The sequence below is a fragment of the Amyelois transitella genome, chromosome 21 (assembly GCF_032362555.1).
Source record: "Amyelois transitella isolate CPQ chromosome 21, ilAmyTran1.1, whole genome shotgun sequence".
In the NCBI taxonomy this organism is placed as follows: Eukaryota; Metazoa; Arthropoda; class Insecta; order Lepidoptera; family Pyralidae; genus Amyelois; species Amyelois transitella.
The window spans coordinates 8,746,990-8,764,871 of NC_083524.1; the positions used below are offsets into that span (position 1 = coordinate 8,746,990).

The window sequence follows — 17,882 nt, forward strand, 5'->3', positions numbered from 1 at the left end:
ACTATTCATTTCAGCGATTCATATCAATAACAAAGTGATTAAATATTCTACTACAGAGCTAATATATTCATTAAAGGGTACTTAGGAGTCATAACATAATATTCCTGCTCTTAATGTTCCTCTTGTAATGACAGTGCGAAATTCTCATAAATTAAAAATATAAAAGGCGTCAATAACATTATTTAACGATATTTAAAAACTTAACTATAACGTCAAATTGCGCTATTTATTTTATTTATTAAGGTACACATACGGACAGATTACAAGTTTGCAATATTATTATATACTTAGGAAATGTGAATATAGTGAACAAGTAAAAATTCCAACGGGAAGTAATAAAGTGTTAGTATTTCTATTGTTAAAATTTTCGAAAGCTATACAGGTGATACTTTGAAGGTGGTGTGGTGACTCATTAGTCAATAATGAGTTTCGGCAATAATATCGGAAAATCGTACCTACTTGAATCAGTTTGTGTGTGATTCTCTTGCGGGCCACTCGTCCCAGGAACACTTTCCAGTGTACTTCGTGTGTGAGCGCTCTTGTCCAACATAAACTTCCCGCACCAGTGAATCCTGAGTGAATATGAAAGGAAGCTTGGCCCTGACTAAGGTGAGTGACTTCTTCTTCTTCTCCCTGGCTCCTCATGTTGCTCCTATATCTTTTACAAATTTCGGAATCGTATTGGATCTTCATTAGTGTTTCCCTTTTAATCTCGGCTGAAGTTATTGTGATCAAACTATTAATTATTCGCCATGACTTTTCTTTAAACATATTTCTTTCAATATGACGCGCAATTAACAGTTTGAACATAATTATTTTAGCGAAAGCTTTTTTCTTGTTTCGTTATTTTTAAAGTGTTTTAGTAGCCTGGTTTAGGTATTTAAATTTTATTTTATTAAACTTATTTTGGAGTTATAAGTATTCGTGTGACCTAATAATATATAGCAGTCAAGGTTTTATTGTTTATTTCTAAGTTAGGATACCTAAATAGTTTAACAGTTATTCCTTATTAGTTCCTTAAAAGTTATTCCTTGTTTTTAGATTTTAATCTTTATTTTTTTTAACTTATTTGGAGTTATGTGTATTCATGTGACCTAATAACATAGAGAATTGTTTGTAACTATCTAAATTATGATACCTAAATAACTAGTTTAGAACTAATTTAGATTTTATTTATATATCATCATAACACTACCGTTTTGTTATTTTTGTTTGCCATGATTCTTTATTTAATTTTAAAAGTAAGTTTCAATCATCCTATCAATGACTCATCATATATATTTCTTTTTTTTTATTCTTGTCCTTTTTTCACATGTATGTAGTCATTACCGGGTGATTAATAATTTATTTTTTTTAAAGTTGTGCTCACCTTTATTGGGATATAGACGTGATTATATTTTATGTTTATGTATAGAAATAAAAATAAATTGTACTGAACCTTTATGAGAAGACACCTATCGTTAGTTTACAAAGTTTACGAATGCATAACTTTTGTTTTCAGCCGGTCATCAAACAGTCCCGCACCGCGCCCGCCAGCGGAGCCCTGCCGCGCCCGCAACCCACCGCGCCGAGCGTTTTGGACATCATCCCGCCTGGACGCGGCCGCAAACGCAAGAACGCTATAACTATCGACGTCCCACCAGAAATGCATCCCGCATTCCCGATCCGGCCGCGAGACCCGAGACGCAGGGATCCGCGCCTCGAGAAACGCGACAGGACCAAGCGCGAGGAAACTAGACGCGTCCAAATAGAGAACAAGGAAGTGACGAGACCCGCCCGCGTCCCCGAATTACTTATCAAAGTACAGGACGGCAAAAATATTTGGAATCTCCCGCCGATACCCAAACTCAGTCAAACCGGTGGTTCTAATAAAGAGATGCCTAGAAAAAGAAAAGTTGAGCACGAAAAGAAAGACGTGCGTGTTGAAAAAGCACCGCGGAGGGAGCTCAGCAGTAGTGGGAGGGATTCGTCTGACAGTTCCTCGCCCGAGAAGCGATCTGAGAACAAGGACGTACCGGAGACCGAGCCTTCAAGTAAGATATCGTTTGTATGTTAACAGAATGAGAGGTTTAACCTATGAAGGCTAGTCGGTAACTGTGATATTAGAATAGGAACGATAAAGTGTGCAAATAAAACATTTTTTTATTTCTTGAATATTCATCTTGATGTGTGTTTCACGTCCGATTTTACCCTTCATTATGTTTAAAGTGTTTTTAAAGTGATCTCAAATGTATATCTCACTTTTCTATGACAGAATGGATTCACTCTGCACTTTTTTTTATTAACATCGGTGACTTTACTTGCAACTTCTCTAAACGTGGGAGAGAAAAAATATATGATTTACATTATTTATAAGGAGTATAGATTTATGGGAGAATATTCAAAGTGTTCCTGATGTCAAGATGGCGGTGTGTCCAGCCGCACGGGCCCATTCGTGTGTCGCTGGATTTGAAGAGTCTGCGGTTTCGACACCCAATGGCGTTCATAATATTTTTGGATATTCTCACATTCCCTCAAAGGCTCTGGTTACAGTATATGTTTTGAAATTGTTGTTGCTGGAATGGTTCGAAACCTTCGTTGTTTTGGTTCTCTTCGTAGTTACTATAAATGAAGATTCCATAGTTTATTGTTTCTCGTTTCTAACACTTTTAACATTTTCACATTTTTTCAACGGCGCAGTGCTGCATCATTTGAAATAAATCATTTTATCTTAAAAAAGACAAAAATATTAAGAGTTTTACATAAAATTACTAGATAATATCAATAAATAAATATTCTTTCTTATAAATAAAATAAACGTTCTATCGTCACTTAGAGAAAGCACAGCTTTAGTGCTTTGTAATGCCCAGTATTTTTTATTTAATTTAATTGGTAAAAGACTTTGTTTATTTCTAGTTTATTGTCGTTTTCCGAATTCCTCCTAAAATCCTAATTAAATCCCAATTAACTAATATAAAATAGAGAGAAGTCTGATATTTTATTTAAAAATTTGATATATATACCATCCCAAGAAATTAAAAGTAAAAAAAATAAATAAACATTTTGTATTTATGTTTTGTTTATTTTAAAGTCACCTAATCGTCAATTAAAATTTTAAAATCACCTAAAAGTAATACCTAGTCTTCTGTCTTCTTTTAATTCTACGTGCTGTCTCATTTTCCTTTTTAAAAATTTAGTTTTTCAGAATGAACAATTTAATTTTTTTTTAAATAAGCAAAAAAAAAAAAAAAAAAAAATTGTTTCATTTTCACTTTCACATTGTTGTTTTTGTTTACTTTAAACTAAGTCGGACGTAATGTTTCGAATTTTTAAAATATAATTGTCCCACCAAAAACATTCTGTAAAAAACTACCCAACTATCGATGGAGCTGTTGTTTATCATTTAAAATTAATGAAATCTAGACAATGTCGTTCCATACTTGGGTTCCTTTATTATAATAGTTAATTTTATATGACTGGCCGTTTTTACAGAATGTTTTTGGTATGTTTACACTTCCTCATGTTATAAAATTTTCTTATTTGACACCGTATTTATATACTAACTTATAGTGAAGGGGCGGTATGTCGATATCTCTAATAGTTTAGTTGGGCTCTTATGTTTTCTAATCAGGGTCACCAGGTACTCCAGATCTTCGATTATCCTAGTTTTTATAGTTTTCCCTTTATGTTGTCGTCTCTATGTGTCATTGTTATGGTACCGTTTAGGTGGGGAGGACCGTATGCTTATTGGCTGACTTGTTAGAAGAATCAGAGAAAGAAGATTACAGATATTGGTATCTCTCGAAGAATTGAATTTGATTTTCGTATTTTTTTGTGTAAGAGCTGTTGCAAGTAAAAACACTTTGAATAAATACAATGTTAAATCCCATGTACTTAATAATGAGTGAGACATACCTGAATATAAAGTTTTAACACATCAGGTCACAAGGTTTGGCACAATGGTTGGCACAATTTCTTTATTTATTGTCATCTATATTATAGAAATTTATTAAACTGATATTTATATAAACATTAAATTATTAAACAAGTCATCATTTTGGAAAATTTTGTGGTGCCATCTTATACTCTTTATACATATTTGGCAAGAAAGGTAATTCTTAAAAATAAAATGTCAATGAAAACAAAACTTGAGTAGGACCCAATGCTGAACCTTGGGGCACACCGGCACAACAGTTGGTGTCGGAGATGAAGTAGCAGTCTCTCTCGCTTGAGTAATACTATAATTTGAGTTAATGTTTCATGCACTTGATGTCGATAACATGGAAATTTAATATTATTTTCAGATGTGACGGATGAGGCCGAGAAGATCATACCTTCAGTGCAGGTGAAACCTGCGACTGTTAGTCATAAGAGGCCGTCAACTGAGCTGCTTTCTGCTGAAGACGGGAAAGCGAATAACACTCAACACGCCAAATTTGATAAGTAAGTATTCGTTGATACACAATATGATTGTATAAGTATTTGAAAGCAGGCGACTTATTGTCAAAAGCATTAGACAAATATTGGCAATGTAGTGAAGTCAGATGTAGTAGTACTCAATTGGTCACGGCACCATTAAAAAGTGATGTAAAGTTCTGTAGCGATATAAATGTAATAAGTATAGTTAATACAGTAATAACGTTGAGTGCCTATAATGTGTGCATTAGAGGGAATAAACTAAAATCAAATTTTAAGAAGATTCTATTGTCTGTTAGTACCATTCAGCACAATATTTACATTATTTAAACTTCCAGCGTATTAACAAAATGGATTTATTACAGCCTCTTCGGAAATGAAGACGTGAATCTCCGCCAACTGCCCCAGGCGGAGGAAGCCAGCGCCCCGCCTCCGCCCACGATCAGAGACTCCTCCACACCTGAGGAGAAGATGGATAAGGATGAACAGGACGCGACGTCTAGTAGAATGGTAAATATTTCTTAACAAGACTTTGTCCGTAGGTTTCGTGCCTTGTGGTTCCCAGCAATAAAAGTGCAGCTCATGATCCAATATGGGTTGAGTACCCCTGCGAAGGTTACGGAGGTCAGACGGGCGTCGCTTCGTGTAAATCCCATGTATTTAACTTTCCCGTGAGAAATTTGAGAGAAAATTTCTTAGCCACATCGTGGGATCATGATTACTACACAGTTTATTTAATGAAATGTAAAATGACGTGAAAAAGTGCCTATTTTCTGAATAATATTTTAATTTAGATTTTGATTTCAAAGAGGAGGACGACCCCAAACTCAGGATAAAACGGAGGACGTGGAACCAACAGAGATGGCTCTCAGTGAGGTTAGATTTAGTTCCCTTGCTCAGTAATGCTGTCTTCGTAGATTTTGTTTTAAAGTAGTGCATGTTCATATTTATCTAATTCAAAATATTTCTTGCATTTTCTTTCTTTTCAATACTAAAAAAATTTGTTGCGTAGTTATGTTTCGTTTTCGTTGATAATAGTACTATTTCTAAGTTCTATTTGACTACTATATCTGGCCATACATGTCACACTTCATTTTGTATCCTCCTATATTTTATATGTATCCTATATATTGAATGGCAAAGCCTCCTCCATACAAGGCTTCACAGAAAGTCAGAGCATTTTATATCATCATCATACACAGGGATATGATGAGTGCGAACCCATCTTCTTCTCTACGGCTTTATTTTATTTCTCTAATCTCTCCCATCTTTGCGTGATTCAATCCTTCAGCCTTTCCTAATCTTGGGACTTAGAAATGCTATTTATAAATAAAACAGGTGTTAAACACGCACGTAACGTAACTTTATTTTATCTCGGACGTTTCGAATCATGTTGCAATGATCCGTGGTTACCGAGAGGTTTCTAAGTTGAAAGCATTTCTAAGTTTAACATTGTAGCGGGAGCGATGATTCGGCTCGACCGCCACCAAAGGGAAGATCTTCCGCCAGGCTAGGTGTTATGCCTGGGGAACCGCGGCTCCGACGATATTATGTCGGAGGTTGTATATATAGCTCCAATCCGTGAAATCTTTGAAATCGCGTCTTAGATTCTTGGCTGCTATTGGTTGAGCGCGTCAATTTCTTCGCGATGATTGACAGTTGTTGTGAGATTGGATGTTGTGACGAGTGGCGTAGAGATGTCGCCACAACATTTTAGAAATGCTTACCTATGAAAATTCTTCAGCTCTTCTATTGTATTGTATCTATTGTCTTCGGCTTAAAGTTCATCCAATTTAATGATATTTCAATATTTATTTTCATTCTATTTTCAATAAAATATTCATACGTCCAATTCAAAAAATGACAAATCATTAATTTATTATTATTTATTTCAATGTTTATTTTCATTCATATATGAATCAATGTTGACCGCGATCAGTTTCATATAGTATAACATTGGTTGCTTATTATCTTTTCTTATACCTATAATTAGTTCAGTATCATAATCATAACAACAGTTATTTAACAATTAACACTTAAATTTCTTATAGGATTGGCACGAGGTCAAAGACAAGTGTGATGACGTGAAGAAGGCCCCCTCTAAGTTGGACCTGGTGCGAGCCAAACTTGCAGAGGCGACTGAAGTCAAGGACGGATTGGTTTTGGACGCCGAAGACCACAAAGAGAAGATCTCTACTGTCAAGAGCCAAACCAAGGAGCAATACAGCGACGGCCATCGAGACAACCACTTCAACGCACTTATGCACCAAATTAAGCAGCTTAATGAAAAGTTGGATCTCAAAACTACCAATAACAAAACGGCCAGTCTTAGCTCTTCTCTAAACGAGAGGAACAATTTTAGTGTCGAGGGAGTCACGCCGGGAATGTCCTCATACACTCCCCCAGATAGCCGACAAGGGTACTTGAAAGTGTCCGATGTGATAAAGTCTCGCCGCATGGACTATGATGGCAACAGACAAGGGAACTGGAAGGGAAGGGTCCCCATGCCACCAAGGATGCCTCCGTTCAGGCCTTTCGATGCCGAGAGATATCCAGTTTGGAGAGGAAACAGACAGAGAATGGAAGAGTTTGCACCAAGGCCGTTTAGAGGACCCAACCTACCATACTTCAGGGGAAACCGACCTAGACCACCTTTTGAACCACTGCGGCCTTTACTCCCACCTCTACCTTACGAACGAAGCGCCATACCTCCGCTCCAGCCCCGGCCTCCGAGTACCGCTCCAGCCTCGGCCTGCGAGTACCGCTCAGCGGAGCCCTGCTTCGCGAAATCGGACAGGATGCCCAGACTGGAGACAGGGGACGATAAACCCAACCCGATGAACCCGTTACCCTCCAACTTGAATGTCCACGACCTGTTTGCTAAGCTAGTGGCCACTGGGTTGGTGCAAGTGAACCAGAACAAGGGAGATGCCAAAGTGGAGATCAATCCGGAGAAGCCAAAGCCGAAGGAGGACAGGAGTGTTGTGCACGAGGTGGACCTGTTGAGGCCGGAGACGCTTAAAGTGTAAGTATTCATCTTATTCTCTCTTGCACTTACACTTATACAAATACTTTTACTTGCGTGCATCTGATTTTGATCAACAAGTTTAAAGGTTCTAAACTCGACTGTATGTTTGTTACATTATTTCTCGCCCAACTGTGAATACATTTACAATAATAATACATTTACAAATAATACCTTTCTTTGTTACAATTAATAACAAAGGTTTTTTTTTGCATTTTTTGTCTATTACATCTTGCTTTGATATTTCACCACTTCAAAAAAATAACATTTTCGATATGTGTTTTGATGATGGGTATTTTTATTGTAGCGTTTCACGTAAAAAGGTAGCCAGATGTCGGTATTTTAATTCTGAGTTATTTGCGTTTGTGTATATCGTGTGAAAACAATAGCATATTACGATATTCTTTATGTCCCACACTATTTTATTGATCTCAATAACCTCTCACAGTAATTCTAATTACTTTTCTCTATCTTACAGTAAACAACCAGCATTGGTAGCCAAACTGTACGGTGGAATGCAATGCAGCAACTGCAGCGTCAGATTCCCGCCAGAACATACCTCTAGATATAGCCAGCACCTGGACTGGCACTTCAGAGAGAACACAAGGCGGAGGAATGGCGCTAGAAGGTCACACTCGAGACAATGGTACTACAGCCTGTCCGACTGGGCGCAGTATGAGGAAGTCGAATATGTGGAAGAGAGAGGTAAGTCAAATTCAAATTCATAATTTTTATTAATTATTATGGGATATTTCAAGCATCACTTAATAATTTTCATATCTTTTGGTTTTACAACATTGGTTGATGTCAAATAAATTATTTACTTAAAACTAATTTTATTGCCGCTTACAAAGCGTCAGTGCAGAGGAAGCGATAATTAACTGCACTGCAGCTTTTTCTTCAATAACGTCACCTCCACAATTATCCAAACTTAGAATTAGAATAGAAATGTGGACGAGATGTTATGTTGACTCTATTCAGTGAACAAAATCTTTAAATTCATTTTATATGTAAGTATATCACAATAGTGCGTCATCACAGATTTGTTTAAGGCGAAAATTCTACAATTGATTGTATTATCATTTTATCTTATTAAGTATGACAGATATTAATAAAATATTATAGCTTTGGGAAAAGTCGTATGTGAATTCGTTTATTGATAATAGAAAAATAAACATACATACATACATACATACATACATAAAATCACGCCTCTTTCCCGGAGGGGTAGGCAGAGACTACCTCTTTCCACTTGCCACGATCTCTGCATACTTCTTTCGCTTCGTCCACATTCATAACTCTCTTCATACAAGCTCGGCGGTTTCGGGTACTTTTGACCTGACCCTTTACCAGGACGTCCTTAATTTGATCAAGATACGTTCGTCTAGGTCTTCCCACTCCGACCTTTCCCTCCACACTCTCCTTGTATATCTGCTTAGTCAACCTGCTTTCATTCATCCTCTCCACATGACCGAACCATCTTAACATACCCTTTTCTATTCCTGTAACTACATCTTCTTTCACATCACAACATTCCCTTATCACGCTGTTCCTTATCCTGTCACTCAATTTCACACCCATCATACTCCTTAACGCTCTCATTTCCACTGCATTTATTCTGCTTTCATGCTTCTTTTGCCATACCCAACTTTCACTCCCATACATTAATGTCGGGACCAACACGCCCCTGTGCACAGCCAGTCGAGCCTTTTTGGATAGTTTCTGACTGCTCATAAAGGCATGCAAAGCTCCATTCACCATGTTCCCCGCGTTCACTCTCCTTTCAATATCACTATCACACTTGCCATCTGATGTAAACTTTGATCCTAGATATACAAACTCTTTCACTTGCTCCACTTTTTCTCCTCCAATCAAAATATTACATGCTGTCATTTCTTTCTCCATTTCAAAAACCAGTGTTTTAGTTTTACTTACGTTCACTTTCATTCCTTTCTCTTTTAAAGCTTCATGCATACAGTTTACCATCTCCTGTAACTCCTCCGCTGATGACGCCAGTATAACGTGATCGTCGGCATAGAGCAGACATTTGACGAGTAACTCATTCATCCTTAATCCACTTTTAGACTCTTTCAAATCTGTCAAACAGCTATCCATAAATAGGTTGAACAGCCACGGTGACGCAACACATCCTTGCCTAACGCCTTTCTCAATCTTAAACCACTCAGTGTGCGCTCCGTTTATCCTGACACAAGCACTCGAATCCTCATATAAGGATTTCAGTGCTCGTATTAAGAGACTGCTCACCCCATGCATAGAAAGTGCTGACCACAATTCATTCCTCTCAACTCTGTCATAGGCCTTTTCCAGATCTACGAATGTGCAATAGACTTTTTGACTCTTGGCCAAAAACTTTTCGGCTATGCACCGCAAGGAAAAGACCTGATCAGTACATCCCATTCCCTTTCGAAATCCCGCTTGAGCATCCCATATTTTGTCATAGAAAAATAAAATAACAATTAATTTATTGTCCCGTTCATAACGTGCGGAAAAGACAAAGAAAGACTTAACTAATGCTAAATACTTGAATGCTGTGTCACCTATAATTGGGGTACATGCTAGTACACTAAATGTAATGTTTATTGCAAAGGTTTATCATGTAACCTGTTGGTGTGCGTAATAAATAATGAAACAAAACAAAAATAAGCTAACCATTATCTATTGTCCAAACAGAGAAGAGTTGGTTCGAAACAAATTCGTCCGCGTCAAAGCCGCAGCCGGAGAGCACAGAGCAGGCCCCGAGCGTGGCCGCCGGCGCTCTCGGCGACGACGCCTGCGCTCTGTGCGGGGACAAGTTCGACCAGTTCTACCACGAGGACGAGGAGGAGTGGCATCTCAGGAACTGCGTGAGGCACGACGAGCTGAACTACCATCCGACGTGCTGCGAGGACTATAAGGTATGTTGCTGCTGTCCATAGACTAGGGAGCGCCCGCGAGAAACTCAAATCTCGTTATTATCTGTTACCGCGGGAACTTACAAAAATCCCTTTTAGCTTAAGCTTACCGTAATTCATCTTTGTTAATAAGTTTTTCTATTTTATACATAGACATAAATGTAACATCTACCTATTAGAGACCATACCGGATAACACATTTTTTTTTAAATAAACCGTAGCGTTTGTAATGAAAACTAAAGTTTAAAGAAGTTAAGAAATAAATTAAGACTACATTTTCAACTTTCTTCACAGGCATCAAAAGCCAAAAAGGAAGCAGAGACTAAGGTGATCGAAGAAGTAGCCATAGACAAGATAGACCCAGATGAGATAAGAGACACGGATGATATCAACTCCCAGTCGGATAATGAGTCTGTGGTCGAGGTCGTTGAACCCCCTGAAGCCATCCCGGAGGTTGTAGAGGTCAGTATCCATACAGTCATAAATAAATAAATATATACTTAGATTACACAGATTGAGTCATCCTCGAAGTAAGTTCGAGACTTGTGTTACGAGATACTAACTCAACGGTACAAAATTTCATAGTAGACACTTATAATATATTGATATAAGTACATCTAAGACTATCATATGGAGTGGTTCTATTACAAAATATCTAAAGTTCTATTCTAAAGTTTCGAAAACCACGCTGTGTAATTTCATATCAATTACTTCAAATTTATTTAGGGGTCAAGTATTGGTTGCGTAAATATAACTTAGTCCATAAATATTCCATGTTTGCGTGTAATGAAGGTAATGCTTATGCTTATATGTTTAAAATTGCATTACACAGATCGAAGAAGGCGACGAAGACGACGTGATCTACAAGGCGGAGCCGGTGGAGCAGGTTGTCGTAGAAGACGACGCGGACACGGACGACGAGACCGCGCTCTCCAGGGCCGAGAGAGACAAGCAGATATAGATTAAACAGGAGCCTATTGATCCTGGTGAGTAAATACCATTATCGTTTATTATATTCCACCTCTTGGCTTTAGCCCCGGTCCTTCACCACTGGAGAGGAGCCCGGGGTATGCCTTTGGTCATGGATCCTGGATTGGGTGAGGCAGGTTTTAACACTAAGCGACTCCCGTCGGACCTCCGCAACCTTTGCAGAGGATCCTAACCCACCACCAGGGGTCAACAACAATATATCCAATGATCATGGTTACTCATTCAGTTGCCAGAACGGACTAGACTATACGTCGTCAGATTTTATTTTATTTCAAGTCCTTCCAACGAATGTTTTCAGTTATATTGTATTCCACCAGGTGGTAGTGGAAGTAAAGTAAGGAACCTTTCCTTCGAAGGTGTTGCTAGTATAAACGTAGATAATCCTAAAACTACCATTAATCATTACATAGTTTAGAGCAAAGTATCTTCCCGCATCTGTTTGTATGTAAGTACGCTTGTGCTTAGATCTTTAAAATTACACATTTGATTTTGACGCAGTTTTTAATAGATACCTATAGTGATTCAAAAGGATGGTTTATATGCGCGAAGCAGGGTCGCTTGTATTTCTTAAAAAATAAACTTGATTTAACCAAAATCATTGTTTGCAGACGACGAGCCCATATTCATCGCGGAGGAGGAGGGCCCCGCCTCCATCGCGGACACCGCTCGCAGCACACTCGCGGCCTCTATCGACGGGAACGTGCAACTCGAGGCTGCTCCAGTGCCCGCCGTTCCTCCGGCAGGAGGCATACGGATAAACATTTCAAAAGCACCCACATTTGTCAATAATGTCCCCGAGCCGATGTTAGAAGATGTCAGTGCAGACGATGAGCCGCTGCCGCCGGGTGAGGAACCGCAGCTGGAGTATAAATTGAAGCCGAATTTGGAGGGAATACGCTTCAGTAGGCAGCCGCCGACTCAAAGAGGCGTCGAGATGTCCGGACTCTGTTCCATCATGTGAGGAGTTCTCAGTTCAGCTGTTGGCTTTCAACAAAACTCCTATTTACGTATTTCTAAGAGTTAAGGCCTTATGTAAAGACTGAAATATAATTATATAGAAATGGAATGTGTTTATGACAGTAATGAAGTCGGAAATTTTTAACAATGTGTAACGAAATCCATCCGATCTACATATTGCACATTATTGTATACTTATTTTATTTTTATTTTTATTTATTTAAATACACATAACAAATTGTAGTAAAAATATACATAGTAGTAAAATTATAAGGTTACGATCTACACTACAAATTCAAAAACAGTGTACATACGAAGACCATATAAGAAAAATGCAAACAGTTAAGAGATACAATATATGATAACGATATAGATAAATATTCTGTGTAAAAGTATCTGATTTGGCCTGTTGTAAAATAGCCTATTGAGTCTAAGCCTTGGACTCTAAGGAATCATACAACTGTGTTAATTAGACAAACTGTAGACTACAGACCATAGCAATCTATGCTATAGACTACATAGACAGTTCACGCTTGACGGCTCTGCGATACTGGAACAAATTTAAACGAAATATGTCAAAGTCAAAGTCACTGTCACTGCGACCGGCGAGAATGTCATTGTATTGGCGACACATGTTCACTATAGGGTTGTAGTTGTAATATAAAGTATTATTTACATAAACATTAAGATGGAAAGAATTAAAGTTTCGGTTACGGGATCTAAAACGGGTGTTAAAATTTAAAAGTGATAGGTAAGAGTTGTGGAGAGTCAATATTGGAGTGCACTATATTGTGCAGAATAATCAAGGAACTCATTTTACGACGAGATTCTAAGGAAGCGACATTAAAGTGAAACAACCTGTCTTTATACGATCTCAGCCTGCGGCTCAAACCACACCGAAAAGAAAGTATCGCTAAAAGTCTTTTTTGAACTCTTTCTATTCGCTGACAATGAACGTCATAAAAAGGCGACCAGACAACTGAGTTATATTCCAAAATAGATCTTATCATTGTAAAATATAAGTAAATAAGACTACGTTGTTTTTTAAAGCCACGGGTCAATCTAGAAATAAAACCAACTAACTTATTTGCTCTATCAATCATGTGATCATATTGAGCACTAGCTGTGCCCGCGACTTCGTCCGCGTGGAATAGTTATTTTGGGCATCATATTTATTTTTGCAAACATCCTCCTCGGCTTTATCAATTACTAGCTGTGCCCGCGACTTCGTCCGCGTGGAATAGTTATTTTGGGCATCATATTTATTTTTGCAAACATCCTCCTCGGCTTTATCAATGTCAGGCGGTCACGCGTATTAGAAAGAACGCTGGTTCGCCGTATTAAATGTTTCGCTGCAAATTGCTTATAACGACTATATCTCAAAACCTATTCGTCTGATTTATATACTGTAAATGGCAATTTTAGTCTACATGAAAAGCCGAAAGTAATAAACATATTTATTTGGATAAGGATTAATACTGAATTAAAGAAAATTGGTTTCAAAATAACTTATGTTTATAATGAAAAAATAATCTTAAAAAATGAACATGAAAGTGGTTATTGTAAGTAAACCTTAAGAGATAGATATATGCTCTCGCGGACTTTTTTGTGGCAAAAAATGAGTACTTCACATCTTTAGTACATTGTTTTACTTTATCTTTGTTGGTTTGCGCAGCGTTCGCGTGGAAAGCTCGCAGATGGCCGACTCATTCAACTTTCACCTGCATTGTTGACGTTTCCCGTAGGAAATCCGGGATAAAATGTAGCCTATAGCCTTCCTCGATAAATAGACTATCTAACAGTGAAAGAATTATTCAAATCGGTTCAGTAGTTTCTGAGATTAGCGCGTTTAAACAAACAAACAAAACAAACTCTTCAGCTTTATAATATTAGTATAGATAGTGTCACGCGGTCACGCGTATTAGAAAGAACGCTGGTTCGCCGTATTAAATGTTTCGCTGCAAATTGCTTATAACGACTATATCTCAAAACCTATTCGTCTGATTTATATACTGTAAATGGCAATTTTAGTCTACATGAAAAGCCGAAAGTAATAAATATATTTATTTGGATAAGGATTAATACTGAATTAAAGAAAATTGGTTTCAAAATAACTTATGTTTATAATGAAAAAATAATCTTAAAAAATGAACATAAAAGTGGTTATTGTAAGTAAACCTTAAGAGATAGATATATGCTCTCGCGGACTTTTTTGTGGCAAAAAATGAGTACTTCACATCTTTAGTACATTGTTTTACTATATCTTTGTTGGTTTGCGCAGCGTTCGCGTGGAAAGCTCGCAGATGGCCGACTCATTCAACTTTCACCTGCATTGTTGACGTTTCCCGTAGGAAATCCGGGATAAAATGTAGCCTATAGCCTTCCTCGATAAATAGACTATCTAACAGTGAAAGAATTATTCAAATCGGTTCGGTAGTTTCTGAGATTAGCGCGTTTAAACAAACAAACAAACAAACAAAACAAACTCTTCAGCTTTATAATATTATAGTAAAGATAATATTAGTATAGATGAAAGGTCAGCTTGGTGTCAAAATATATACCTAGGTCCTTAGAGCAACAGTTTTACAATTCAGAACATGACCGTCAAGACTAATTATAGTCAATCGTGTGTGTGTATACTAGTTGTATATAATGTAGGATGTATATAATGTAGGAGTATTGATTTATATCCGTAGATAGGAACGCGGTTTTCAATGTGTTGAAAATGTTCAAATTTGCAAAGTTGTAAATGAACCAGTATAATATTTGAATTGTATGTGAAATGAGGAAATCAAAAGTTTTATTAACTGTTAAACAATAAACCGTGTATTTATGAGAAGAATGTAATGTTATATCATCACGGAAAAACTAAAATAATGTCTTAAAGGATTCATTATTAAAGTTATTTTACATCGACATTTAATTTCGTAATTTTGTAGATGCAGCTACTTAATAATGATTTTTAAATAATTTGTAAATAAATGTTTACACTGATGATTCAATTTATTTTATTCATAACTCCCTTTCCTTTAGGTATTTTAATTATGGCATCAACCATAATTTATTTTGTTTTATTCTAAGAGCCTATCTGAGTTATTAAAGCACTATATATTCTATTGAATTGTATACCATATTCTGATTTTAAGGCTTTGTCTAGTTCAACTACCCCGCAAGGGATATAGACATGATTATATGTTATGTAACATATGCGTTGCGTTACATCGCTAGGCAAATTTTCCTTAAAAAAAGCTCGCTCCTTCATTTGAATTGTGACATAGCATAAACACACATCCGAATAAAATAAATACGACATGACGCAACCAGTACTGTTCCAGAATTGTCACTTGGGGCTACGGAACCCTTAACAAATAAGTACAAACCTATAATCACGTCTATATCACTTACAGGGTAGATTGAGAGCTTTGACTCTTTCAAAGAATAAAAGGCCACATTCAGCCGTTTATCTTATTGATGGAAATTGGCTTAATGATGACAAAAAACAGATTCAAATATTGACAGGTTGCTGGCCTATCGCCTTAAGAGAAATCCCAAATTTATAAGCCTATCCCTTAGTAGTTGCTGGTGAAAATTAAGACTTTCATGTAGTTGCTGGTGAAAATTATGACATGTTTAAATAATCTTATAATTTAAACTCTCAAATAAATTAGGTAATAACATATCAATAACAATAATATCTATAGTCTTTCTACATGCTACAATTATGCGGCCATCTTGGAAACGGCAATGTGTCCTTTATATTGGTCACTCTGCACATAGTCTGTAACAATCGCTCGAGACCAAGCCCGTAGCCTCCAGTGGGAATGTTCCCGAACTTTCTCAGCTCCAAGTACCAATGTAGTTTATCTGAAGGTAGTTTGCTCTTCAGTTTGTCGTAGTTGTCTTCCCTGAGACTGCCGCCGACTATTTCACCAGTGATTGGAGCTAGAAGGTCTAACGCATCCACCTGTAATAAACACAATTTATTAAGTTTTATTCATTTAATACTTGAGAAGAAGATAAATCTCCAACATTATCTTCCTGACCTTTACATTGGCAAAAAATTGGAAATCAAGCATTCTTCAAAATTTCATTAAAATTAAGCTGCTAAAGTTTAATAGACTGAAGCAGTATTCGTTTTCTGCTAGAAATAATACCTTACTGCTGTCTTCTGGGCATTCCTTCATATAGAAACTTTTTAGATCTTTCGGCCATTTCACAACAAACACCGGTACTCCGCCACAATACTCCACGAGGGCCAATTCTTGCTCTTTATTCAAACCTTCTTCGGTCGACGCTATTTTCTTCTTCTCCAAAATGATCTTTGCTTCATCATATGACAGTGTTATAAAGCTCTTATTCAACCAATCAGGTGTATTACTATTTTCTTTATCAATCAAGCATAGATCTGCTTCGTTTGTATTTCTCGTTTCTCTGTAAACATATTTCAGTAAATCTTCAATGTGATCTTGTAGCAACTCTAAGTTATCACAGAATGCTAATTCAGCCTCCAGCATGTAGAACTCCGATAAATGCAACCGTGATCTGTTGTTTTCGGCACGGAATGTGGGTCCCAGTGTATAAACATTGCCCATTCCTCTACAAATAGCTTCTAAATGTAACTGTCCTGATACTGTTAAATATGTTTTCGAGCCAAAATACACTGTGTCTTTATCTCTCCCCTCTTGCATCATAGCTTTGACAGTCTCTTCTGAATCAGGCTGTATTTTAAACACCTCACCAGCCCCTTCACAGTCATTCGACGTTAAAATTGGTGTGTGAATATTCAAATATTTTTGGGATGAGTAAAAGTCATGTATGTATTTTGAAACAGAATTTCGTACTCTGAGTATTGAAGAGATATAGTTTGTTCTGGAACGTAAATGTATGAACTGCCGGATATATTCTGGTGGGTGACTAGTTCTAGGATTGAATGGATATCCATCTGAGACTACACAGTCACCCAGCACTTTCACATTTTCAGCAACTAACTCTACCTGGCCCCTAGGACTTTTTGATAACTTTCCAGTAATGTGCACGGAGCTGCCAAAAGACAAGGAGTCTGTTTTCAAGCTTTTAGGTATTAATATCTGCAATCTTTGGGCACAAGATCCATCGCTAACATCTGCGAATATAAACTCTTTTTGAACACGCAAGTTCTTCACCCAGCCCTGGAAATGGTAAATGGCCTTTAATATTATTTATTTAAAGAGATTTATAGCATAAAAGTGTCATAAAAAACATAATATTCAACCTTTACTTCGGTGGAATCACCGACATTAGCTTTCTCCAAAACAGAAGCTATAACACTGTTTTTCCTGTAGTTAAGACCATTTGCACAATATTTGATTTGGCTGAAAACTTTACTAGGCAACATTTTTTTCTATTCATGAATAAACAGTAAATTAAGTAAAATTTGTAGGTTATGTATTTATAATATCTGTGGCATTTATATTGACATTCACAAACTGCCTGCAGTTGATCGAGTAAGGCACCGAGAGTTAAGCATGGAGTTGTCACCGCATGGGACACAATATCCATCGCTAGAAAAGCGTAGAAAAAGAAAAAAGTTATGAAGGTAGGTACTTTGTTTTACATTGACATGA

The 17,882-nt window shown here is 37.1% G+C and overlaps 1 protein-coding gene and 1 pseudogene across 1 annotated transcript; one reads left to right on the forward strand and one right to left on the reverse strand.

Moving 5' to 3' along the window:
- Nucleotides 1-582: 582 nt before the first annotated feature.
- Nucleotides 583-12,639, forward strand: LOC106140506 (uncharacterized; annotated as a pseudogene).
- Nucleotides 12,640-15,270: 2,631 nt separating this feature from the next.
- LOC106140511 (probable asparagine--tRNA ligase, mitochondrial) lies at nucleotides 15,271-17,803 on the reverse strand. Its single transcript, XM_013342112.2, has 3 exons — nucleotides 17,531-17,803; nucleotides 16,434-17,447; nucleotides 15,271-16,243 (listed from the first exon to the last, which is right to left on the reverse strand). The coding sequence occupies exons 1-3, from the start codon at nucleotides 17,651-17,653 to the stop codon at nucleotides 15,986-15,988; spliced, it is 1,395 nt and encodes a 464-aa protein (XP_013197566.2). The 5' UTR covers nucleotides 17,654-17,803; the 3' UTR covers nucleotides 15,271-15,985.
- Nucleotides 17,804-17,882: the final 79 nt, after the last annotated feature.

Bases quoted from the DNA above. Each gene is read 5' to 3' on its own strand.
- LOC106140511 (XM_013342112.2), bottom strand. From the start codon at position 17,653: ATGTTGCCTAGTAAAGTTTTCAGCCAAATCAAATATTGTGCAAATGGT. The intron at 17,448-17,530 runs GTTGAATATTAT...TACCATTTCCAG, and splicing joins GTGATTCCACCGAAGTAAAG to GGCTGGGTGAAGAACTTGCG. The intron at 16,244-16,433 runs GTATTATTTCTA...TGTTTATTACAG, and splicing joins GCCCAGAAGACAGCAGTAAG to GTGGATGCGTTAGACCTTCT.